The sequence below is a fragment of the Wyeomyia smithii genome, chromosome 3 (genome assembly GCF_029784165.1).
Source record: "Wyeomyia smithii strain HCP4-BCI-WySm-NY-G18 chromosome 3, ASM2978416v1, whole genome shotgun sequence".
NCBI lineage: Eukaryota > Metazoa > Arthropoda > Insecta > Diptera > Culicidae > Wyeomyia > Wyeomyia smithii.
In genome coordinates, this window is record NC_073696.1 from 36,321,414 (window position 1) to 36,344,563 (window position 23,150).

General features: G+C 39.6%; 1 protein-coding gene across 5 annotated transcripts in view; it reads right to left on the minus strand.

The window, feature by feature from the left end:
- Positions 1–23,150, minus strand: part of LOC129731716 (protein Wnt-10b) — a 46,767-nt gene that overhangs the window by 8,291 nt on the left and 15,326 nt on the right. For all 5 annotated transcript variants that reach the window (XM_055691939.1, XM_055691937.1, XM_055691938.1 and 2 more), the window contains exon 3: positions 17,627–17,853. In XM_055691939.1, coding sequence (XP_055547914.1) covers positions 17,627–17,853 — 227 coding nt within the window. The remainder of the gene's footprint in view (positions 1–17,626; positions 17,854–23,150) is intronic.

Genomic DNA, 23,150 nt, shown 5'->3' on the forward strand with positions numbered 1-23,150 from the left:
TGCAATGCTTAAATAAAAGATGTCATTCATTGTTATGCTCTGTATTCTTTCACAGTCATTCTGTTCTGAACGCTCATGAAGTTGTTCATGATCAATATTTGTGGCATCTCTGCTTGGCAGTTGTGAGAAGCAGACAGACATAGAGCTAGCAATAAAATTCAGCAAATGAACCATCTTTCTCAAGACGATTAAATATACCATTTACCAAAATGTATTCAATAAAGATCTGCGAAATCCAAAACAAACTACATATTCTGAACCTATTAAGTAATAAGAACCTATGCCAACTCTTAATTTCTCTCTACGGTTGAAAATTAATTGTATTCAAATTTTCAATGCATATTTTTTTATGGATCTGTTGTTCAAATAAAAATTTCATAGGTAAAGGGTTTACTATATTCGTCCATCACTTGTTTGTATCAACTATTCAGACCGAGCAAAAATTTGTAATAATATTTTTGTTATTCATATCCGATAAGAAAACAGTTTTTCATGCGAGATGATTCAAAATGTTTTATAGTAACAGCTTATTATAATATGAAAGAGTAATTTACTGAAATCATTCATCTCTGTTACTAGACCGAAACAAAAAAAAACTCTAGAATATTATTCTTTTCTGTGTCGCTAGACGCTTCGGTCTAGGTGTAATAAAAAAGTCGGCAAGTTGAGTGACAATCACGGTTATAAATTTCAAGCATCGTAGCTTCGCCGTCACGATCCTGGTTACCGCGAGTCAGCTTACCGCGAGACTGACGTCGCGTATGAGTTCCTCCCTATTTATTGTCCATCGATAGTGAGTAAATTGATTTCTCCTCCGCTGACCTCCGTGGGAGCGCGCTGCAAACATTCGGCTGCTCTAACAAAGCAAATAAATCTGCTGCCCTCGCGGATCGGATCGGAACCACGAGTAAGTCGGGCCGCACGACGTTCATCAGATCAAACCAAATCTGATACAGCAAAGCGCGCGCGGGCAGAAGATGCTGTGCAAGCTACCGGGAAGCGTCGCCAGCCCGGCAAGATCGATACCCGGGAGGCCTGTCAGTGTAATATGTGTGCGGTGCGGGTCGTCGTTCCTTCTCCAGCACGGCCGGGATTTGCTATCCGATGCCCAACAGATCGACATTCTCTCGTCGTCGTATTCAAGCTTATTTATGTTGCCTCATTTTGCATTCAAAGTCGTACACAGAATGACATTTATTTACAATCAACAAAGGATGTAAGTGTTCCCGGTCGGATTTAGCGTTCGATCGGACAAAATCAGTTTGATCGCTTCGGTTAACTTAACTGCTATGAAATTTTGAACTCCACGATGGATTCAGATGTTTCGAAATTCCTTTTGGAAGTTATTCTTTCTTATTAGCAATCAATTATTAGTAGAATGTAACCTGAGAAGATAGGATGAACAGAAAAGTTCACTTCGTTTGCAATGATCGAATGAAACTGCCAGTTACTACTGCTGAGACTGCAGAAGCTTTGTTTCATTTTAAAAACTTACTACAGTGAACGAGATCATTATCGTTAATCGAGTTAATCAAGCTGTGGAATGCGCACATTACGTGCTGGCACCAAGCGCCAAGCTTTGCGCAGTGTCAAACATGAACACCAAGCAAAAAGTGCAATATTAAATTAAATTGAATTTAATTTGAAACATTTCTTAGATTGTACTTCGGCAGCTTGGTCCCAGCGCCAGTCTGATTCTCTTGTACCATAGCGGAGATAATCCTCAAATGGGCAGTACTTTTTCACCTCTCTGCGGCCTCATTATTATTTCCCCCCGTTGCCACCTAAACAGCAATTTATGCGAAGAAATGTGGATAATCGATTAAATCTCCAGCTTCGTTCGATAAGAGAATGGGGAGGAGGAAAATCAAATCCATTATTGCGGCCCCGCGTCCAGTGTCCATTTACTAGAGGAACGTTGCTTTGGAACAGTGTTTCCAGCTAAATTGGCTCGCGTGATTGGTCCGCTGGCTGTTGCTTTTCCACCGAGCAAGTCCGATTCGAATCGATCAAGTAAATTATTATTGAATTTAATGTCGGAAAGTGTCCGCTCGCAGACATTTATCGATCGATCGATCATTTTTCATGCTTCGCAATATGGCGCAACAAATCGCTTGCAGAGACTAGCCATCTGAAACGGACTGAAAACGCTCGTTTACAGAATACTCAACGGCTTGCTTGAAATTGATTAATCTAGACTCCAAGTAGCACAAAAAAAAACAATCTTTATCCACCTATCAGAAAAAAACGATTACGTTCGAAAAATCAATGCACAAACATTTGTTTAGTTTTCGAAACAGAACCGATTGATATATGGACTGCGAGCCCTAATCAGGAAACTCATTTTTGGATCAAAATTATAGCCTTTCCCCGCACGGGAAGGCAAAACTGAAGGTGGATAAAATCCCACTCGTCCAGTTCCGTTAGTAGGAGCTAGCATTATCGATTTGATCCGGTTATTTCATGTCAATTACCCAAATTATTCCAACACTTCATCCTCATCAATGTTTGATTCGTATTCCTTCCTGCCTTCAAATGTGGCCGCCGCAATCGAGAAAACGGGCATAATTTGATGTAAATTTCATTCGATTCGCATATGTAAATATCGATCATGTCATTCCACGACTGACCCGCACCGAGTCAAGAACGAACGGGGCAGATTTATATGTGCAGAAAACATAATTTGTCATGGCATATACATATGTCAGTCAGTCAGTGAGTCGATTACGAATTGCGTCACACTAACTACCAGTTTTGCCGTCATTCACTCAGTCAGTCAGTCAGTCAGTCAGCCAGTTCAACCAGTCAACCCCTGGCCTGGTGGCCATTTGGTGGCAAACCTTCGAGTACGGAACCCCTTTTTTTCTTACCACAGTTGGTTGGTCGCGCCCGCGTATGATTCGGTTGTTTATTTACTCACTCTATCCTACGCGGTGACATTTCCCTCTTCTCCGCTAACCTTTTCCGATTGTGAGGGAGCCGGGAGAAGTAGGGGAGTAAGCTAACCACAACTTTGGAAGTTACCGCGCCGTATGAATGAATGGCAATTCGACGAATTGATTTCCCTGCCCGATGGAACCACGGTGAGGTGACTTTTCTCCTCTTTGCATTTCGGTGCAATCGATCAATCCGAAAGCAACTCAACTCAAGACGCGTTGCGATGTGATGTCATGGTTAAGTCATTCGTCCATCCATCAGATTGATGCTGGGCCGTGCCGTCCTCGCGAGTGTGTTCTCCTCAGTGACAACAAGACGAACGACGAACCCGACATCGACGACGCTACAGAAATTATTCACCTATCCGCTGACTCACCGCCGCACAGAACAATTGATTTGTATGTTGACTGATATGCGATGGGAAATCGATGGAGGGATCCTTTCCGGAGGCGAAACCACCAACCATATGTGTCGTGAGGCTGATGGATTGCATTCGCTTCCATGCCGGTTGACGATGGCCCTTCTGTGTTATGCTCATTCAAATGAATTTATTTGAATACACTTATGGCCACTTGCTTTGATGTATGTGACGCAATAAACGATGTGCCAGTGCAGGGCGCTTCAATTGCATCATGGAGAATCGGTTTCAAGGGTAAATCGATTGCACGTGCCCTTGGCTGCGGGGGCCCGTCGTCGCGGTCGGATATCAAGTGAAGCTAATCCCTTCGACAACCGTCTTGTCAGCTTGGTTGGTACGTACTTACACGCTGTTGGCAAATTGAGCCTCGCTGGAGATGAAAAGGTCGATACTAGTCGTAAACAATTATAGTTTGAATGTAAAAAAATTAAAAAATGCATATATTTAATCTAAAATTTGAAACAGCTATTCGAATTGAATATAGCTTTCGACTTTGAATTTCACACTTGAACCATTTTGATCATCCTCGGCTGAGTCCAGTTCCAAGAAGATAGAGAAAAAATATCAGTTGTACCCAGTTCTATGTCCTGCGCCCGGGAAGCTCGTCTACAAGTAGAAAAGAATCTGCTCGAGGTGCAGGAGCGAATTGGAGAGGAAAACGACGGAAGAAGCTGTTCGTTCACTTGAGTAAAAGAAGGCGCTTATGGAAGAAGAAGTTATCATACGGCAGTGGCAACTCCAGGAAGGAAAGATCTTTCAGCACCAGACTCAACAGGAGTCGCTGGAGGAAATGCAGTCAATTACCTGACAAATGAGTGAGTGTGTCAGCCGAGCTGAATCGATGTGTTCGATACTGGATTGGATTGCCGAGCCCAATCGACCAAGCGCCCATTTCTTCAGCAACGCCTTGAACTAAAGCCAGCTCCATCTAGAGCATTAATACCGTTGAAACCATCTCCTACACCAAAAGGCCTGTCGCCTATATCAGAGGTAGCAGACAACCTGATTTCGAGTGATCAACCAACCACTACGTCGGGCCAACCAGAACTACTGACGCAATTCCAACGAGGACAGATCTTCCTAAATGTTCCGAACCCATCGCAACCGCAAATAAATCCTTAATCACCTGAACAGCCTGTTGCATGAGCTGAGATTTCATGGTATCCGCCAGGGTATTCGCTTTTCAAAAGTTATCCATGGTGATCATCTAGGCTCATTATGCCATTTGTACAAACAGGACGGATGTTCCACTTGCTGTTCCCATTCCATCAGGACAGCAAAAAGATTTGGTGTCAAACAATCTACCGTCCATTTAACCGGGTCCATCTGGATACCCAGTGTCAACTGGTCTATCACCGATTCCGTGAATAACGCCTAAAAGCCTGACCAATAGCCTGACGTTTGCTTCTGGTGCTTTGAGAGGTGACATTAAAACCCTGATCGATTGAAGGGCCCGACAGATCCAATTTATTTTGGCGTTGCGGTGGTGTAAGCCATAAAACGCGGGACTACCCAAGTGTACTAGAAAACGGGACGCTAAGCTCGCCACGGAAGGCCCCAAGTGTAAGCCGGCTACTAAACCGCAAGCGTGAGGGCAACGCAAAAACTGAACCACTGTTGCGAGGCGCAGTAGCAGTTATACCAAGGTGGTTCCGAATCCAGATGGATTTCCGAACCTGGCTATTAAGACAGCCATAAAGGCAGCCTCCGGGTTGTTCAGGGCAGTTATGTAGAAATGCTTAGACGACTGTCCCTTCCCGGACAAGTGGAAGCGACAGTAACTAGTACTACTAGTAATAACAACTACTTGGATGATTATTAAGACAGCTTAATGACCATTAAAGTGGCGATTGAAGCTGTCTAGGACGTGATACTGGTCAACGCAAAAGCTGCAAGTTTCCATACAATTCTACTCAACTTATGTGAGACATTGGTAAAACTTCGACGGACAAGCCGAAGAAACTGGTACTGGAACGAACGGGCACAATCGAATCCATGCTTGGAGTGAAGGAGCAGGACTGCTTCATATACACGGTAAAACTACGAGAAGATCTTCAATTTACCGAAAAGCGAGAGGTGTTAGAAGTCGTCATGAATTTGTTTGATCTTTCATCTCTCATTTTCCCATCCTCAGAAAAGCGACATTCCAAAAAACCTGGGCATCAAAAACGGGATAGGATGAACCGATCAACGAGGATCTTCATCAGGCGTAGCGTCAATGGATCGAATTCTTTTCGAAACTAGACCGGCTGATGATTCTGAGCTGCTACTTCTCCCCGTTTTCAGACAGTAGTTGTCCTGGTTGGAGCAAAAAGCAAGGTGGCTTCTCTGAAGACTGTCTCCATTCCAAGGCTCGAGCCCAGGGCTGCTCAGGGCTTGATACGATCCTACAGTATCACACATAACCGGTGGCTCAACGCTTCTTCTGGAGTGATTCTGCGACGGTGTTGCCGCGGATTCGTTCTGACCATCTTAGTTTCCACAAATTTGTATCGGTCCGAATTGGTGAAATCCTAACCCTCTGCAATCATTAAGGGTGGAGGTGGGTTCAATCGCAGAACAATGTGGCGGACGATACCACGAAATGGAAGAGCGATTCAAAACTAAAATCGGAATATCGCTGATTGCGAATATGCAGGTTTCTATACTATGGTGAGCAATCTTGGCCATAGCAGACGACAACAGAGACGACCCACGAAGAAATCCGAAGAGTGCAGATACACTGGAATGGTGCACCGCTCATAGAATACTCGAGATTCAGCCGATGAACCAGGCTACAGCAGAGGACGGCTTCGGTATTATGCTTCATCGACACCTTTCCACGGAGGAAAGTTGCGCAACATCTTCAGGCGAGGGTGCTTACCCAAGCAGATTTTAAGAAGACAGAAGAGCTGCTATGAAGGATGGCGCAAGAAGAGACATTTCCAGACAAACGAAATGCCCGTCTATAAAACCTGACCGTACATGGGTGAACAAGGGATGCTTCAGATGCGGAAATCATATGTTTTACGACCACCCTAACCAAATCACAGTACAATTGAATTCAAACATAAACAACAAAAGGTCGACTACCAGACATCTCACTCTAGCAATAAGAATGAACATTATAAACAATTTACGTGAAGAAGAAAGAATGCAAATCGATTTTGTAGCGCAACATTCGATTGGCCATTTGAAGCTACGATTTTCAAATAAACGCTGAATTCGGTCTGGAGAAGTCTCCAGTAAAAGTCTAAACTGACTCTTTAAGATTGCGAACCGTTCAACGGACACCGCACCTAAAGAAAGCCCTTGAGCGATCCCGAAAAGGACACAGCTCCTAAAAACCTAGTCCGCTCGCCGTGAAACTCCGCCTGTTTGGAATAATAACAAAGTTATTACACGGGGCCATACCGGAGTAGCCACTACGGAGACAGCGCGTTCTACAAGATTTTCAATATCATCCATCTCATAGTTTTTCTAGCACCATCCATCTAATAGTTTTTCTACGAGGGCGGGGGCCTAGCGTGCTTGGTAACGTCTTCGCCAACCACGCTCGACGCCTAGGTTCGAATCCCACCGCCAACATAGGTGTCGATGGTTGTGAGGTGGCGTGATCCACTCACAACCAACCCAACTGGTCTAGATTCAATCCTAGCCGACATTGAAGATTCTTTGAGGCGAAAAATCTCTGGGATCACGCCTTTCATCGCATGAGGAGGAAGAAAGGCGGTGGCGCCGGTCCGTTAATCAACGGGTCGTGAGTTAGGGTCCTGGTTGGAGTCGCCTCCCCGGGCGTCAGTGATTGGCACAAAAAAAATGGCGGAACTAGACCGACGGAAAATAAGCGAGAATAAAAAAAAATAGTTTTTCTACGGACTCGTGCGTTTTTGGAGGTACTCCCAGTTCGCCAGCAACCTCAAGAGGAGACCGCGGCATCGAACGATGTCATAGCAACTACTTTCATGAACGCAAGAACTGCTTGGAAATTTAAACCTCACACAGCTTCACACATGGGCAGAGTGTGAGAGCGCCTCGTCAAGTCAGTAAAAGTAACAGTTGGTCCAGCCCTGGAGCCCTGGACGAAAGCCCGACGATGAGGCCCTGAAGACCATCATCTACGAAGCCAAAAGCTTTGGTCAACTCCTGGTCGCTATCAAACATGTACAGTCAGGTTTTTTTTACGCGGATTTTTTACGAGGTTATTTTTACGCGGATTTTTGAATTAACGCGTTTTTTATGCGATACCGCGCTAATTCAAAAAAAAAATTTCGCGAATTTCTGAATTAACGTGGGTTTGGAACCAGAAACGTTGAGGTGTTTATCTAGTAAAAGACTTAGTCCAAAAAATACTCTCCGGCCACCGAAAGATCCGGAATGACCGTCAAAGAGGACAATTTTAAATACTGGTTTGAATTAACGCGGTTATTTTACGCGGATTTTCGAATTAACGCGGTTTTTTCTACACGGTTTTTCGAATGAATTCACGCCCTTTTTGCTTTGCCCATCATCTTCTGCACAGTGAAACATATGTAAAAATGGATTTTGCGCAGCTCCCTGGACAAAAATTCTATACGTCCAAGCGCAAGGATCATGTCACTAAGCAGTTCAAATTCGTATTCACTGACAAGTTCGCTCGGAAGCTGATGATGGTGTGGCAGGGAATCTGCAGCTGTGGCAAAAAAACAAGGTTGTCATCACCAGGCCAGCCATGAATGGCCAGGTGTACAAGAAGCAGTGCCTACAGATGCGAATTATGCCATTCATCCAATCAAATGATAGCCCGGTGAAGTTCTGGCCTGACTTTCCCAGCTGCCACTACAGCCGGGAAGTCGTGGACTGGTACAAGGAGAATGGAATTGATATCATCGAAAAAGCTATCATTTCATGCCCAGATTTTCGTCCAATTGCAAAATAATGGGCGATAGTCAAGAGCAAGCTGAATAAAAGTGGCAAAACGATAAAAAACTAGCTGATTTACATAGATGGTGGAAGAAAATGGCGAAACGAGTTGACAGTTTCAGTGCGTCTTGAACTGTCCTACAGATCAGACGTGTTTTCGGTTGCTTGTGAACTGGTCTTTGACTGCCTATAGCTTCAAAGTTTGAGTTTTGTCAGTGTGTCTTTTAAAGACTACCTGAAAATTATTTTCCATCAGTCTTTCTCAAGACTACCTACTTTTGAATTTAACATTTGTTTTAACTTTTTTCGTATCACCTGAAATGGCTGGACGAAAAAAGAAACCACGCATCGCTGCGGGGAGGAAAAGAGAGGCATCACTTTCTGACACTTCGAGTGTCTGTAGTGACAATCCTTTTGATATTTTGCCTGAGCAAGAAGCTGGTGAAATGGAAGTTATTAATAATGAAACTATACAAAATGTAAAATCTTTAAAAAAGGAGAAAGTTCCACCTATTGTGGTAACTATTTCTTCTGAATTTAATATATTCAAAAAGGAACTTTCAACGTTTGTTTCTGACGTTAAAGTTACCTAACAAATTGGCCGTAGAGGTGAATTCCGCTTATTAGCCGACTCAATAAAGGGTCGTGATTGTCTTGTTCAGTATTTAACTGACAAGATGTACAAATTTTTTACATATGACACCAAGAACGATCAAACCGTTGATGAGATCAAACTTACTTTAACAGAATTACCTGGCATAGCCCCTAGCAATTCTAATGAAACAAAAATCACGAGGCGAAAACAGTCAGCGAACTGGAATTTCCCTTGTAAACTATTTAATTCATTTTAACCGCAGTGAGGTTAATAACTTAAAATTTTTCGAAAAAGCACATGCTTTATATAACGTGCGTGTAAAATGGGAAGCTTATAGGAAGTTTGGCGGAGGTGAAAAGCATATCACCCAATGCCGTATTTGCCAACGTTATGGCCATGGTTCAAAGTTCTGTAACATGGACCAAAAATGCCTGATTTGTGGAGACTCTTCTCACAAAAAGGACACATGTCCTGTGAAAGAGAGTAAAAATTTTCGCTGTGCGAATTGTAACGGCAACCACATGTCGAATTTTTATCAATACCCAGTCCGTTTAGCAATTTTAAGGCAAGGCAAGGTAGACAAAATTCAATTTCCCAATTAAAACAAGCTTCAAAACAAAATTCTCCAAGCGTACCAGTGACGCATAGTTTACCTACTCCTTTGCATACCCGTTTAACTTATGCACAGGTTACAGGTAGTAACATTATACCGCCTATTGTTGGTAGTTCGAAAACGACCGTTAATATGGGTAAGCGAAACACGCTAGAAAATAATTGTACACCTATTACCCCAGCTAATATTACTACCGAAAATATTTTTTCTAATGTCAACTGCCTGGGGCCTATTACAGCAGGTAAACTTTCTTTTCTGCAACAGGCAATGTTCGATCTCATGAACGCCATGTTGCAGGCAAAATCAATGTTTGAAGCCATTCAAATAGGTACCAATTTTACAATTAAAATGGTTTCTAATTTAAAATTTAGCAATGATTTTAAATAAACCGATCAAAATTTCAAATTGGAATGCTCGCTCATTGAAGGCCAATGAGAATGAGCTTTTTAATTTTTTAATAGTAAATGATGTGCATATTGCAATTACTACTGAAACATTTTTGAAACCTAACATGAAATTAAAATATGATCCCAATTACGTGGTTCATAGATATGATAGGATTCAGGGTTCCGGCGGTGGAGTTGCAATTGTTATTCATCGCCAAATCAAACATCGTGCTCTTCCCCATCTTGAGACGAAAGTTATTGAAACTTTGGGAATTGAAGTTCAAGCTGAACTTGGGATTTTATTTATTGCCGCAGCATATTTACCATTTCAATGCACACGCGAGCACAAAAATTATTTTAAAGGTGATTTACAAAAACTCACCAGAAATCGTTCGAAATTTTTTATAATCGGCGATTTAAACGCTAAACATCGATCATGGAATAATTCTCAAAGTAATTCCAATGGCAAAATTTTATTCAATGATTGATACTATTATATTTTGTCTCTGAATAGTCCTACATGCTTTTCTTCTGTAAGAAACCCTTCAACAATTGATTAGGTGTTAACAGATCAAAGTCACGTATGTAGTGATTTGATCACACAAGCTGAATTTGATTCTGACCATCTTCCAATAACTTTTTCTTTATCACATGAATCAGTTTTAAACGCTATGAGCTCTGTTTTTAATTATAACAAGGCTAATTGGGAAAGATACAAAACTCATATTGAGAGAAATTTCAATATTGATCTTGATTTTCAGAACGATGTAAATATTGATTCCGCTTTGGAAACATTAAATTGTACAATTGTTGATGCCAGGAATTATTCTGTTCCAAAGGCTCAAGTGAAATTTGATTCACCAATAATTGACGAAAATCTTCAACTTCTAATTCGTTTGAAATGGTCCGCAGACGTCAATATCAACGTTCTCGTGACCCTGTTTTTGAAACTATTTTTAAAGATTTACAGAAAGAGATTAAACATAATTGTAATTGTAATTGTAATGGTAATTGTAATTGTTATTGTAATTGTAATTGTAATTGTAATTGTAATTGTAATTGTAATTGTAATTGTAATTGTAATTGTAATTGTAATTGTAATTGTAATTGTAATTGTAATTGTAATTGTAATTGTAATTGTAATTGTAATTGTAATTGTAATTGTAATTGTAATTGTAATTGTAATTGTAATTGTAATTGTAATTGTAATTGTAATTGTAATTGTAATTGTAATTGTAATTGTAATTGTAATTGTAATTGTAATTGTAATTGTAATTGTAATTGTAATTGTAATTGTAATTGTAATTGTAATGGTAATTGTAATTGTAATTGTAATTGTAATTGTAATTGTAATTGTAATTGTAATTGTAATTGTAATTGTAATTGTAATTGTAATTGTAATTGTAATTGTAATCGTAATTGTAATTGTAATTGTAATTGTAATTGTAATGGTAATTGTAATTGTAATTGTAATTGTAATTGTAATTGTAATTGTAATTGTAATTGTAATTGTAATTGTAATTGTAATTGTAATTGTAATTGTAATTGTAATTGTAATTGTAATTGTAATTGTAATTGTAATCGTAATTGTAATTGTAATTGTAATTGTAATTGTAATTGTAATTGTAATTGTAATTGTAATTGTAATTGTGATTGTAATTGTAATTGTAATTGTAATTGTTTATTGGACATAGGCTGTTAGCCCGTTACCCCTCTTAAATCTAGAAACAATACATGTTTGCGTTTAAGTATATTGCTGATTTCTTAAGTATAATTTGAGTCTTCTTCGAATTACTTCTGGAGTCATATTTACAGAGATTACGTCCTGCAGTTCATTGAACTCGTTCATAAATCTGCTGGTGAGTTCGTGTTGTGTGTAGTTCCTCGTTCTCAATGGAGGATCAAAGACCCTCCGACGACGAAGAGAAACCGGGCTTTCGTTGAAATTTAGTCGGTCAACGGGTAAGAGCTTTCAATCCGTCCACTGAGTAAAAAACACAATATCTGCGATCTTATGTCTGCTACTGATTGTTTCAAAATCTACTAGACAGCAAAGGTTTTCGTATTCGGGTAGTTCGTCATTCCATCCAAGGTGTCTTAAAGCGAATTTCACGAATTAACGCTGAACTGATTCAAGTCGTTGTTTTTGCATGCCATACTTTGGTCGCCAAACCACACTCGCGAAATCCAGTTTTGTTCTGACAAGACTGCCGTAGATTGCAAGAATTGCATGAGGGTCCGTAAACTCGCATCCAAATCGTCGTGTGAGAGCAAAAAGTTGCATCGATTCCTTCACTACTCTATCGAAATGATCGTTGAATGTGAGAGACTAATCCATGGTCACGCCCAGGTCTCGAACATTCCGTACGCGTTGTAAAATGGAAGGTCCTAGCATATAGTCAAACAATATCGGACGAACTATCCTGGTGTACGTTATGACAAAGCATTTACTCGCATTTATACTTAGTCCATTTTCTTCAACGAATCTCCCAAAATTATTCAGATCCTCTTGAAGCAAATCGCAATCTTCGGCGATTTTAATCGGTAGAAAAATTTCACATCACCTGCGTAAATTATTACTATTGCTCGGCTCATGAAGGTTGGCAATTCATTCATAACCATTACAAATAACAATGGACCTAGGTGGCTACCCTGTGGGACACCTGACTGAACACCAAAGGTACTGGATGTTTTGTTGAATATTTTGACGTATTGCATTCTGTCTTCAAGGTATGTCTTAATCCATGCCAACAACTTCCCATTAATATTAAAATGGGCTGCGGCTCGTAAAATGCAATCTATTCCAACCACATCAAAGGCCTTGCTCATGTCCGTATATGCACAGTCGACTTGATACCCTTTAGACATATAACTGTGAACATAGAGGAGAATTCACAAAGATTCGTCACAACCGATTCTCCTTTCAAGAATCCGTGTTGTGCAGTTGAAACGCGCTCTCGGATTCGTTCGTAGAGATGTGAGTAGACTAATCGTTCGAATAACTTAGAAACCACGGACTGAATCGCTACCCCCTGTAGTTCTCCGCATTCGAACGAGAGCCTTTTTTATGAATTGGGGTTATATGAGAGATCTTCCAAAGAGGTGGAAAATGACCGGATGACAACGAGAAGTTGAAAAGAAAAGATAGAGGTTCAACGAGTTCATCCTTGAGTTCTTTAACCAACTTTGCTGGAAGTCTGTCCGGTCCAGCTGACTTACCAGATCCAGCTCAGACAGCGCTTGTCTTATTTCTTCACGACGTAACTCCAGCAGATCGGTGGCAGGTTCAACTGGATTGTTCACTTACTCGTTGTTGTCAATTCGATAAACATTTTTGAAATATTCAGCGAAAAGTTCGGCGGTTTCCTGTCCGTTGTGTGAAAATCGATTCCCATACCTCATCACTTCCGGTATTCCGTTGACTCTACGCCTACTATTTACAAATTTCCAGAACGATTTAGGGTTTTCATTCACTCCATTCTGTATTCCATCGATGTAAACTTGATAGGCTTCTCTGTGCAACACTTTGAAGATCCGAAGAAGTTCTTTGTAGGCTGCGACATTCTCTATGGTTCGGTTTCGATGCATTCTTTTCAGAGCTCTCCGTTTGTCTTTAAGAACTTGAATTACTATCGGCGAAAACCATTCCGGGTACGGATTTTCCCCATTCGAGCGTTCCTTAGTCAAGGGGGCAAACCTTGCGAAAACAGTGAAGATAACAAAGTAAAACGACAAGACATTGAAGTCTAGGCAGTTGCTAATGATCACTTAACATTCAAGTCCACAATTCAAGACATCGAAAGAGTTTAGAAATTCTAACATCGATGCCGCATACTGTTGATAACAATCTTTTTCACGTTCAAAATTGTCTTGAGAGATGAAAATAATACTCCACGTAACGTCCGTTAATGCTGCTTTCACGGACGCCGTGTCCAATAATTCAAGGTTGAGGTGCTTTTTGGACATCCCAACTTCCAGTTCGCGTAGCGCAGCAGTGTTTATTGTCAATTGCATTGCGTAGTGGTGAATCTCGTTCGCTATTACCGGATACATAGATTTACTCTTCTGAGAAATCAAAATTTTGAGACTAAAGTTGAAAAATTAAAACCATATTCAAAACCCTTTTGGAAGCTGTCGAAGATTCTTAAGAAACCTTCGAAGCCTATTCCAGTTTTAAAAGATGGTGAACGTTTTCTTGTATCCAATGAACAAAAGGCTCAAAGACTTGCTCAGCAGTTTGAGAGTGTTCATAACTCAAATTTGAAAATGAAGTCACTCGCCAATTTGATTTAATTTCATCCCAGATTTTTTTACCTGCAGAAATAATTGAAACTAATTTGAATGAGATTGAATCAAATATTAAAAAATTCAAAAATATGAAAGCACCTGGTGACGATGGAATCTTTAATATACTAATCAAATATCTCCCTGAGAGCACAATGGAATTTTTAGTGAAAATTTTCAATTGCTGCTTCAAAATTGCATATTTTCCCAAATTATGGACAAATGCAAAAATTACTCCAATTTTAAAGCCGGATAAGAATCCAGCTGAAGTTTCAAGTTACCGACCAATCAGTTTGCTTTCTTTAATAAGTAAACTGATTGAGAGAATTATTCTTAACAGAATGATGTCACACATCAACGAAAATTCAATTTTTGCAAATGAACAGTTTGGATTTTGCCATGGGCATTCCACAACTCATCAATTGCTCAGAGTTACTAATATGATACGAGCTAACAAATCTGAAGGTTATTCCACTGGAGCTGCTCTTTTAGACATAGAAAAAGCATTCGACAGTGTTTGGCATAAAGGTTTGATTGCGAAATTACAAACTTTTAATTTTCCAATTTTCCTAATCAAAATTTTGAAAAATTATTTTACTGATCGAACTCTGCAGGTTGTCTATCAGAATTCAAAATCTGATAGATTTCCTGTCAGAGCAGGTGTGCCTCAAGGTTCAGTCTTGGGCACAGTCCTGTATAACATATTCACTTCAGATCTTACTGATTTGCCTCCAGGATGCACAACGTCATTGTTCTGCGATGACACAAGCATTTCCGTAAAAGGAAAAAGCCTTCGTGTCATATGCAGTCGATTGCAGAAAAGTTTAGATATTTTTTCTTTCTACTTGCAAAAGTGGAAAATCTCTCCCAATGCTTCTAAAACTCAAATGATAATTTTTCCTCATAAGCCTAGGGCTTCTTTTCTCAAGCCAAACAATAATAACGTTGTCAAGATGAATGGGGTTTTTTTAAGTTGGTCTGACAAGGTTAAGTACTTGGGACTAATTTACGATAAAAAACTAATTTTAAAAGAGCACATTGAGAGTATACAAGCCAAGTGCATCAAATATACGAGATGTTTATATTCTCTCATTAACAGGAATTCTAAACTTTGTTTAAAGAACAAACTTTTGATTTACAAACAAATTTTTAGACCAGCAATGCTTTATGCTGTACCGATCTGGTCAAGTTGCTGTTCAACAAGGAAAAAAACGCTCCAAAGGATTCAGAATAAAATTCTGAAAATGATTTTGATGCGTCCTCCTTGGTTTGGTACACTCGAATTACATAGACTTACTGGTGTTGAACCATTAGAAGCTATGTCAAATAAAATTATTAACAATTTTCGTCAAAAATCGTTGCAATCCTCAATTGCTACGATAAGCTCTCTTTATAGCCAATAAGTTAGCATTTAAGTTAGTTGTAAGTTTACTTTCCTTTCTTGACAAGTAGGTTTAAATCCCTACGAATGATAAGTCCTAACAGTGTTGAGAAGTCACCATTTGTGATTGGACACACATACTCTTTATTTACTAATATTTATCATAAATACTTAAGCTACTAACAAATCCCCCTATTAAAAAAAAAAAAGAGTTGACAGTTTCACTGTGCAGAAGATGATGGGCGAAAAATGCGTGAATTCATCTGAAACTCAGACGAATATTTTTTTTGTATTTTTCTTTTAAAGGTCAATTAATTTGCTGCAAAAGGATATCTCAAGATATTGTTACTTACGTGTTGATTTAACGGAGATATGTCTCATTTTGTGCCACCAAATAATAAATGGATCAAACTTTGGTGAAAAATACAAAATTCAACATTGCGGATAGTGATGAACCTCAACTTTATCCAAAGAATTACAGAAGGTTATTATTTCTTCACATGTATCAAAATTTGATTTAAATCTACTTATTACATGATTTGTGGTTCACCTTTTACGTCTCTTTTAGCCTTAATACTCAATAGACCCAAACAGGTTCAATGAGAATGGGATGTTTTAAATTTTCGTGAAAATTTGAATGATCCTTTCCAACGATTATTTTCAAACCAGTTTTTCTCGAAATAATGAATTATGAGTGGTCCAGGTTTTGACCGAAAAAAGAATATTCGTGCCGCATTTGACAGCTCGAAGAAATCATCGATGTAGTTCTTCTAGTTGAGCGCCCCTCGTTCTAGTGTTGACAAATGCAGACGCAAATTCAGTCGTTTGTTGTCCATCCAAATCCAATCCAAAACTAATCCATATCCATTGCCAATCCAATCCAAATCCAATTTAAAACCAATCTAAATCCAATCCAACTGTCCTGTCAACTGTCTTCTATTTAAAGTTATAAATTTTCAATTTTGTCAATCTTAACAAACCATTCTCATAAGTCAACAATCAGATATGCTTTCGTATACATATGTTGACATATCTACTTTGTATTGCAATTAACATTTAGATGAAGAAAAAAAATTGCAATTAACATTTTTGACATCTTTGATATTTTTGACATTTTGGTTATTTTGGGCATTTTTGAGAAAAATCTAAATATATCACATTTTCAAAATTATTGAAATGTGTAACAATTTTTACTTTTTTGTCATTTTTGTTAATATTTAATATATTCCACATTTTTAACAATATGTGTGGATAGTGTTTTAAAATGCAAATAATGGAAATGTAAAACTACTTTTACTAATGTGCGTATCATTAACTCAGTCAAAACCAGTTGATGGGTTTTTATATTTTCATCACCGTTTGTGGAATTTCGGTGTCGTTGATTTGCATATATATCAACGTTTGTTTTAATGAATTAAAATGTCTGGAGCTAGCTGATTCATCCTTTTTATACAAATATATGTCAAAAATTTTCCTCCTTCATTGGGGAGATTATTTATTGAGCAAAATTATAGTAACATTGTGCATGTACCAACAGAAAAAACGACAAAAAAAATCAAGCTGCATTACGGAAAAGGAATTCCATCTTTAATCTTTTCCATTTCATCATTACTTCGAATACCTTCCTAATTAAAATAACCGTAAACTTTGACATATATCTTCCATTCAACTAATAATACCCTAAAATCGAAATGTCATTCTTTTCACGCTCTCAGCTGTACAGAACTTCACTGCGGACAGGATATGCAGCTACAAATGATGGACCGCATGAGGCGGAAATTAGTCACACGTACTTAAGGTCCAACATTCCGAACAGCAGACACCACAGCAGCCGGCCCATTGCGAGTCGGATAAGAAAGGAAACGATTTAGACATCATCATCGCCGGTCCCTCTGCTAGGCAGCAGCAACGGCAGCAGCTAAAGGTGAGAAATAAAATTGGAACTCTTCGCGCTAATGAACTTCTTCGAGTGTGGTCTCAGCCATGCCACCCCGGAGACTATCTAATTTTATATTTCTAATAATTCCCTCCTATCTAATTCGATCCTCTACCACCACCACGACCATCGTCTCCTGCGTTTTGCCATTAGCCACCTCAGAAGCAGACGGTCGAAAATTCTCGATAAACTTACCTCTTTTTAACATACTGGACGTGTGCGGATTCCGACTTTTCGTGCTCAACGCCGAGCAATTCCACCGGTGCCACTGAAACTGATGCTGACACTCGCGAACGCCAAGTTCGAGTCCTTCGATGGCTGCGGCCGTAACATCGCTTGCTCGGTAACAGAGTTCCAGCTGTTCGCGCGTCAGTCCCGGGACCGTTCGGCATGTGGCTCGAACATCCGGCATGCAAACAATCCTGGTACGTACCGGAAAAGAGAGAACAGAAACAATAAGAGACACCTCCTTCACAAGGGGAGAAAAATCACATCGCACACAACTTTACGCTTCATCAGGTTCGTTATCGCTTTATGCATACTGCTAATTTTGGATCATTAACTTGATGGGATGTAATTAATTCATTGGAATAAATTAGCAGCGCGCATGTGGCGCATGTGGAGTGGGGAGGAAACAGTGTGTCGCACTTGATGGCGTCTCGAAGATATCTACTCGGTTGGGTAGAGATCAAGGAGACGCCTTATTTTTACTTTAAAATGATGAATAAAGAATGGAAAAATGCTGATATTTCAATAGTCGAAGGGGGAGCCTGCTAGCAACTAATAAACAAACAAATTTTACATATATTTCGCCATCAAATCTCAGTCTGGCAATCTGGAGCCTGGCGCTACCGGCCGTTCTTCATGTCGCTTATCATGTGATTTATTTCCACTCGCTGACCTGCTGCCAGCAAACTTCCCAAGCACTTTAGATGTTAACCCAGTCACTAAGCCGGGGCAATTCGGCCAGTGGTTCCACTGCGAAGACGTAAATCAAATTTATTAAATCCGTAAAACATTTCACTCGAAGTTGATCTCTCATCAAAAATTCCGTCCGTTTGGCACGAACGCCAACCGGGTCGAGAGCGAAAGCTTATCTGCAGAGATGTTTGCGAGCTCGAGAGCTCATGAAATGAATACAAATTTGTGAATTAAATTCTTGTTCCGTTTGGCTTCTTCGGGCAAACATTTCAGACAACTTCCATTAATCTCAAACGACCGAGCAGCCTCTCGGCTCCTCCTGACGAAAGCTTACCGCCACAAGTCCTGCGCTATCCGTCTTATGCACTCGGCTGTCAGCTTCCCAGCAGATCGAAGGCTAGCGATAAGAGGATGCATTTATTCTGTTGTTTTGCTGTTGCAGAAGGGCAACTTAACATCGAATAAACTACTCTACTTCCTCATGAAAAATATCCCATTCAAAAAAGTTTTGCATCACGTAACCCCTGCAGCCCTCCTGCCAGCCTGCCGACAGTGAACGCAACACATGTCGAACCCTGCCTGGCGTAAAACGGTCGTATTGTGATAGTTTCCTACCGTCACAATCGGTGGATAGTGATCTGTTGGCATGAATGAGACCCTCTGCATCCAGATCAAGATAAGCGAACCAGAGATCGTTTGGCCAGTTGCGCTTGATGAAGCTGATACTCGATGGATTACCGCGAGTGATCCAATCGACCGGATTACGTCTGAGCTCGAAAAGAAAAAAAAACCGGACATCTGGACGGTGTCATTGGGAGAGCAGATTTATACTCCATTCTGTAGTTGATTAACGCGAAGGAATCATACTTCTCACTGTTGTCAGTTTCATTGCAAAGAAACACCAAACATCAAACAACATTTTATGAATACTCGAAATAAATGGTTTGCATGCAGAACTAAATTATTGCAATATTTTCTCGGATGCCATGTAACGTAACAAAAACTATTACCCCATTAGCACCGCTGCTTAATGCTGAAACCTGGAATTTTCCAGCTTCGAGCACTCCGGAATTTCCTATTGCAGCAAAGCAGGAGGTATGGTTTTAATTGTCGTACAAATTTGTTTGCCCTTCTTCGAGAGTGTCATTCGAGCCGGTCTTCTTGAATGTTGTACTTTGCATACTGAACCGAATACGAGATACCACAGGTCCCTGTCAGCAATGCACGGTTCAGCTGGAAAAGTCCATGCCCCTGGACTGTGTGTGTGTCAGTGTGTATGAAAATCGATTGCTTCATCTGTAGCTTGGATAACCCAGTCAACCATGCGATCACTGGTCGCTGCCCAAGCCCGAGAGGATCTGCGGGAAACATCCTTGGAATTTGTTCCATTAGCCCTTCGGACTGGCGACTGTGTGAGCAAAGTTTGTCGTTGAACGGAAAGTACGGTGAGCAAAGGGAATATCATAAAAATAACTTCGCAAAGTTCTCACGGCCTCTAGCGAAAGATTTCTGTCGCGTTTTTCAATACAGAGCGGCCCAAATGCCATCCGCTGGTTTCCCCCTGTCGCCTTCCACTACGGGGAGTTGGAAGTTTTGAGATTACCTTCGCGCTTCTCCTGCGCACAGAATGAAGCTGCACTGCTGACTCTGCACTCTGCGAGTCCGGAGAGATCCAAAAGGAATCTAGTGCGAGACTTTGCAACAATTATGACGAATGATTCGTCCAAGTGGAATGGAGCTCGGAGTTTGATGGTTTCTTCTTGGAATTGTGGCAAACCAAAATGGATACCGTTTGCCCGGAAGCGTGGGAAACTACGTTTTTTTTTTGTCATAAAATGCAGCAAATAACAGTACATATTTTGTATCAATCGGCGTTGTTTTGCATATGACGAAAAACAATGGCATGATTTAAGATGAATTTTGGCTCTCAATAATTTAAAATTTGTTGCTGAAATTTGTCGAATCTTTTGCTAGCGTGTATACATTTGTGACTGATTCTTTAATCACGGGTTCTTCGAATACGGTTATCTTGTTATATAATATTACGAATCAATACGAAACCGTTAGAAAGAGTTTTAAGCTTTGAATTGAAGTTTTTAATATGCCTTTTCCAAAGGTGTTTTGTCATTGAGTTTTTACGTAACTCGATTTTCACGACAAAATCATTTCATGTTCTACGTAGAAATGATTCCTTTTTAATATGCGCGTGGAAGAATATTTGAAATCACTTTGAATGAACTCTAATTAGTAGATATCGAAGAATCTGTACGTATATTAACACCATTCATGATATATTGTGTTCCAAGATTAAAAGTCTTGGATTTTTTTCCATTTAGTTATTTGTCGTCGGAATTACTAATGTGTTAAAACAAATGATGATCAGCTTGTTAGACAAGCAGACAAGTTGAGAAGAGCATTCTTGAACTCTAGAGAATTTCTAGTTATCCACCATCCACACATCAAATGCAGATCAATTGAGGAAGGGATTTTACGAATGTTAGTTAAATTTTTGCTACTACAGGTCAGGCTGGATTATCTGGAAAATCTATATTTTTTACTCCGGTTAATCGAATCACAAAAAAAAATCATTAATTTTCTATTGTTATTTTACTTCTAAAATGCAGTAACGTAGTCAGAAATTATTTATGTCAGAAAACGGGGTGAAGTTTATGGCAGCAAGAAAAAAAAATTAGACATTGATAAGTTTCACTTAACTCGGATTCGTCTCAAACAGGCCTGAAGGGCCAGATATGTTAACAAACATGCCAGAAGGGATAGAAATGGTAACATAAAAATTACAGCAAATAAATATAACTCCGGATAATCGGCTCCAAAATTCCGAATAATCGAGTCTGACCTGTACTAGAAACCGAGAAATTTGGGAAGAGTCTAGATCCACCAAGGTTGGTAATGCGCTATTTATTACACAAATTAACGCCCAGTATTAGTACGTTATTGAGGTATCCGGCCACCTAGAGAGAATATATATTTGAAACTGTGTCATAACCGATCCGTATGTAAAGCGCAGTATGCAGTTCAAAAAGGAATTCGTTTTCCTATCTCAATCCCATGTAAAATTCAGGCACTGAAACAGGCAATGAAATTTCTTCTGGTAGCTAGTACGCAGCTAAAAAGAAATCATAAACCGAAATGGAAAACAAAGTTCACTTGCTGTGAACACTGCTGTGAAGCAAAATGTCACTTTTTCTTGCACGGAATAATTGGCACTGCCATTGTTCAGGTACTGAAAGTGTCAGGCAGTTGGTTGGTCGTCTCACACCCAGCGATGCCAGATTGGATGACATTAGCCTACATTCAAAATATTTTTCACGTTATAGTTACCGGAAAAATTACGTGAATATTTTCCACTATCGTTTTCTAGTAGATTCTACGTGATTGTCATTTGAGTTCATGAAATCAAAAAAAATAATTATCGGTTTCCGTTAGACTCTACTAGAAATTTGGGAAATAAATATTGAAATTCAGTCCGCGCCCAAATTAGAGTTCATCATGACCTGGTGAGATGAATTATCCTTTGAAACTTTCAGTAGATCCATGCATTTCATGTGAGTTTCATGTAGAACTCATCTACTGGTAAACGACGAATTTGCATATCTGATCTATTAGATTTATTAGAGAAATAGATGAAAATTGTACATTTCGTAAAACGTAATTGCTATCAGATATCACTCAGGTATGCAAATTCGTGAATGAATTAAACATAAAAAAAACTGATAAATTTTACGACATTCCCGGGGATTGTTATTATCCGCTGCAGCTGTTTTCGTTCAGGTAACTCTTTCACCTTTGAACTGAAGCTGTGTGAAACCTTTAAGCTCAAGTCTCGAGTTTATCAGGATTTTTCGAAAATTCACTCATTTGCAAGCCATCCAGAAATTCTATTTTATGTTCAGAGTCAGACAACAGCTTCGCCATTTCAATTTCTGGTTAATTTCGCACTGAGAATTCACGTGATACATCCTTTTTGACGTTGTCAAGCTTACGTAGATGGTACGTGATTAACCATGATATGCATGAGATTTTCACGTAGATGTTATGTTTGTCACATAAATCATGCAAAATGACAGGACATGAACAAGTATAGGAACTTTCACGTAACAATCACGTGAAAAATATTTTCAGTGTACGATGAAGACATCCATTTTTGTGACGACAACGTGAAGACATTGGAGAAAACATTCGGGTAGGAAAACATTTTTTCGCGGACCAGACTTTTGAAAAAATTACCTGGCATCCCTGCTCTCACACCAGATCGCGGTAAACAAGTGTGTTCGAGTGTTCTAGGAAAAAGGGGAAAAACATCACGTCAACAAAAAACAAAACGTCAGATATCGTTACTGTGAAGCATTCTCAGCTGTCAAAATTCCGTTTGGTAAAAAGGGCAAAATTTCGTGAACCTCTTTTCTTTTCAACTGCGTACCACGCTTAAGAAGGAATATTATTCGTTGGGAGTGACAAAGCTAAGAAAGTACACTCCTTTGTTGACCAATCTCCTGGGATGGAACATAGGTACTAACTCTAGTCCTAGCATATTTAGCTTATGGCACCCTCACTCGCTCTCTTAAAGAAATATTGATTAGTAAATAAGAATTAAGATAATGTTTCTTGTTATCTGAAATGGAAAAACTGTCACAGCCACATTCAAAGTGCTGCTAAATATCGAAAACACACACACACACACACACACACACACACACACACAAACACACACACGTAAACACACACACACACACACCTAAAACTTAATCTCTAACCAGCATTACCTAATCGTCTTAGG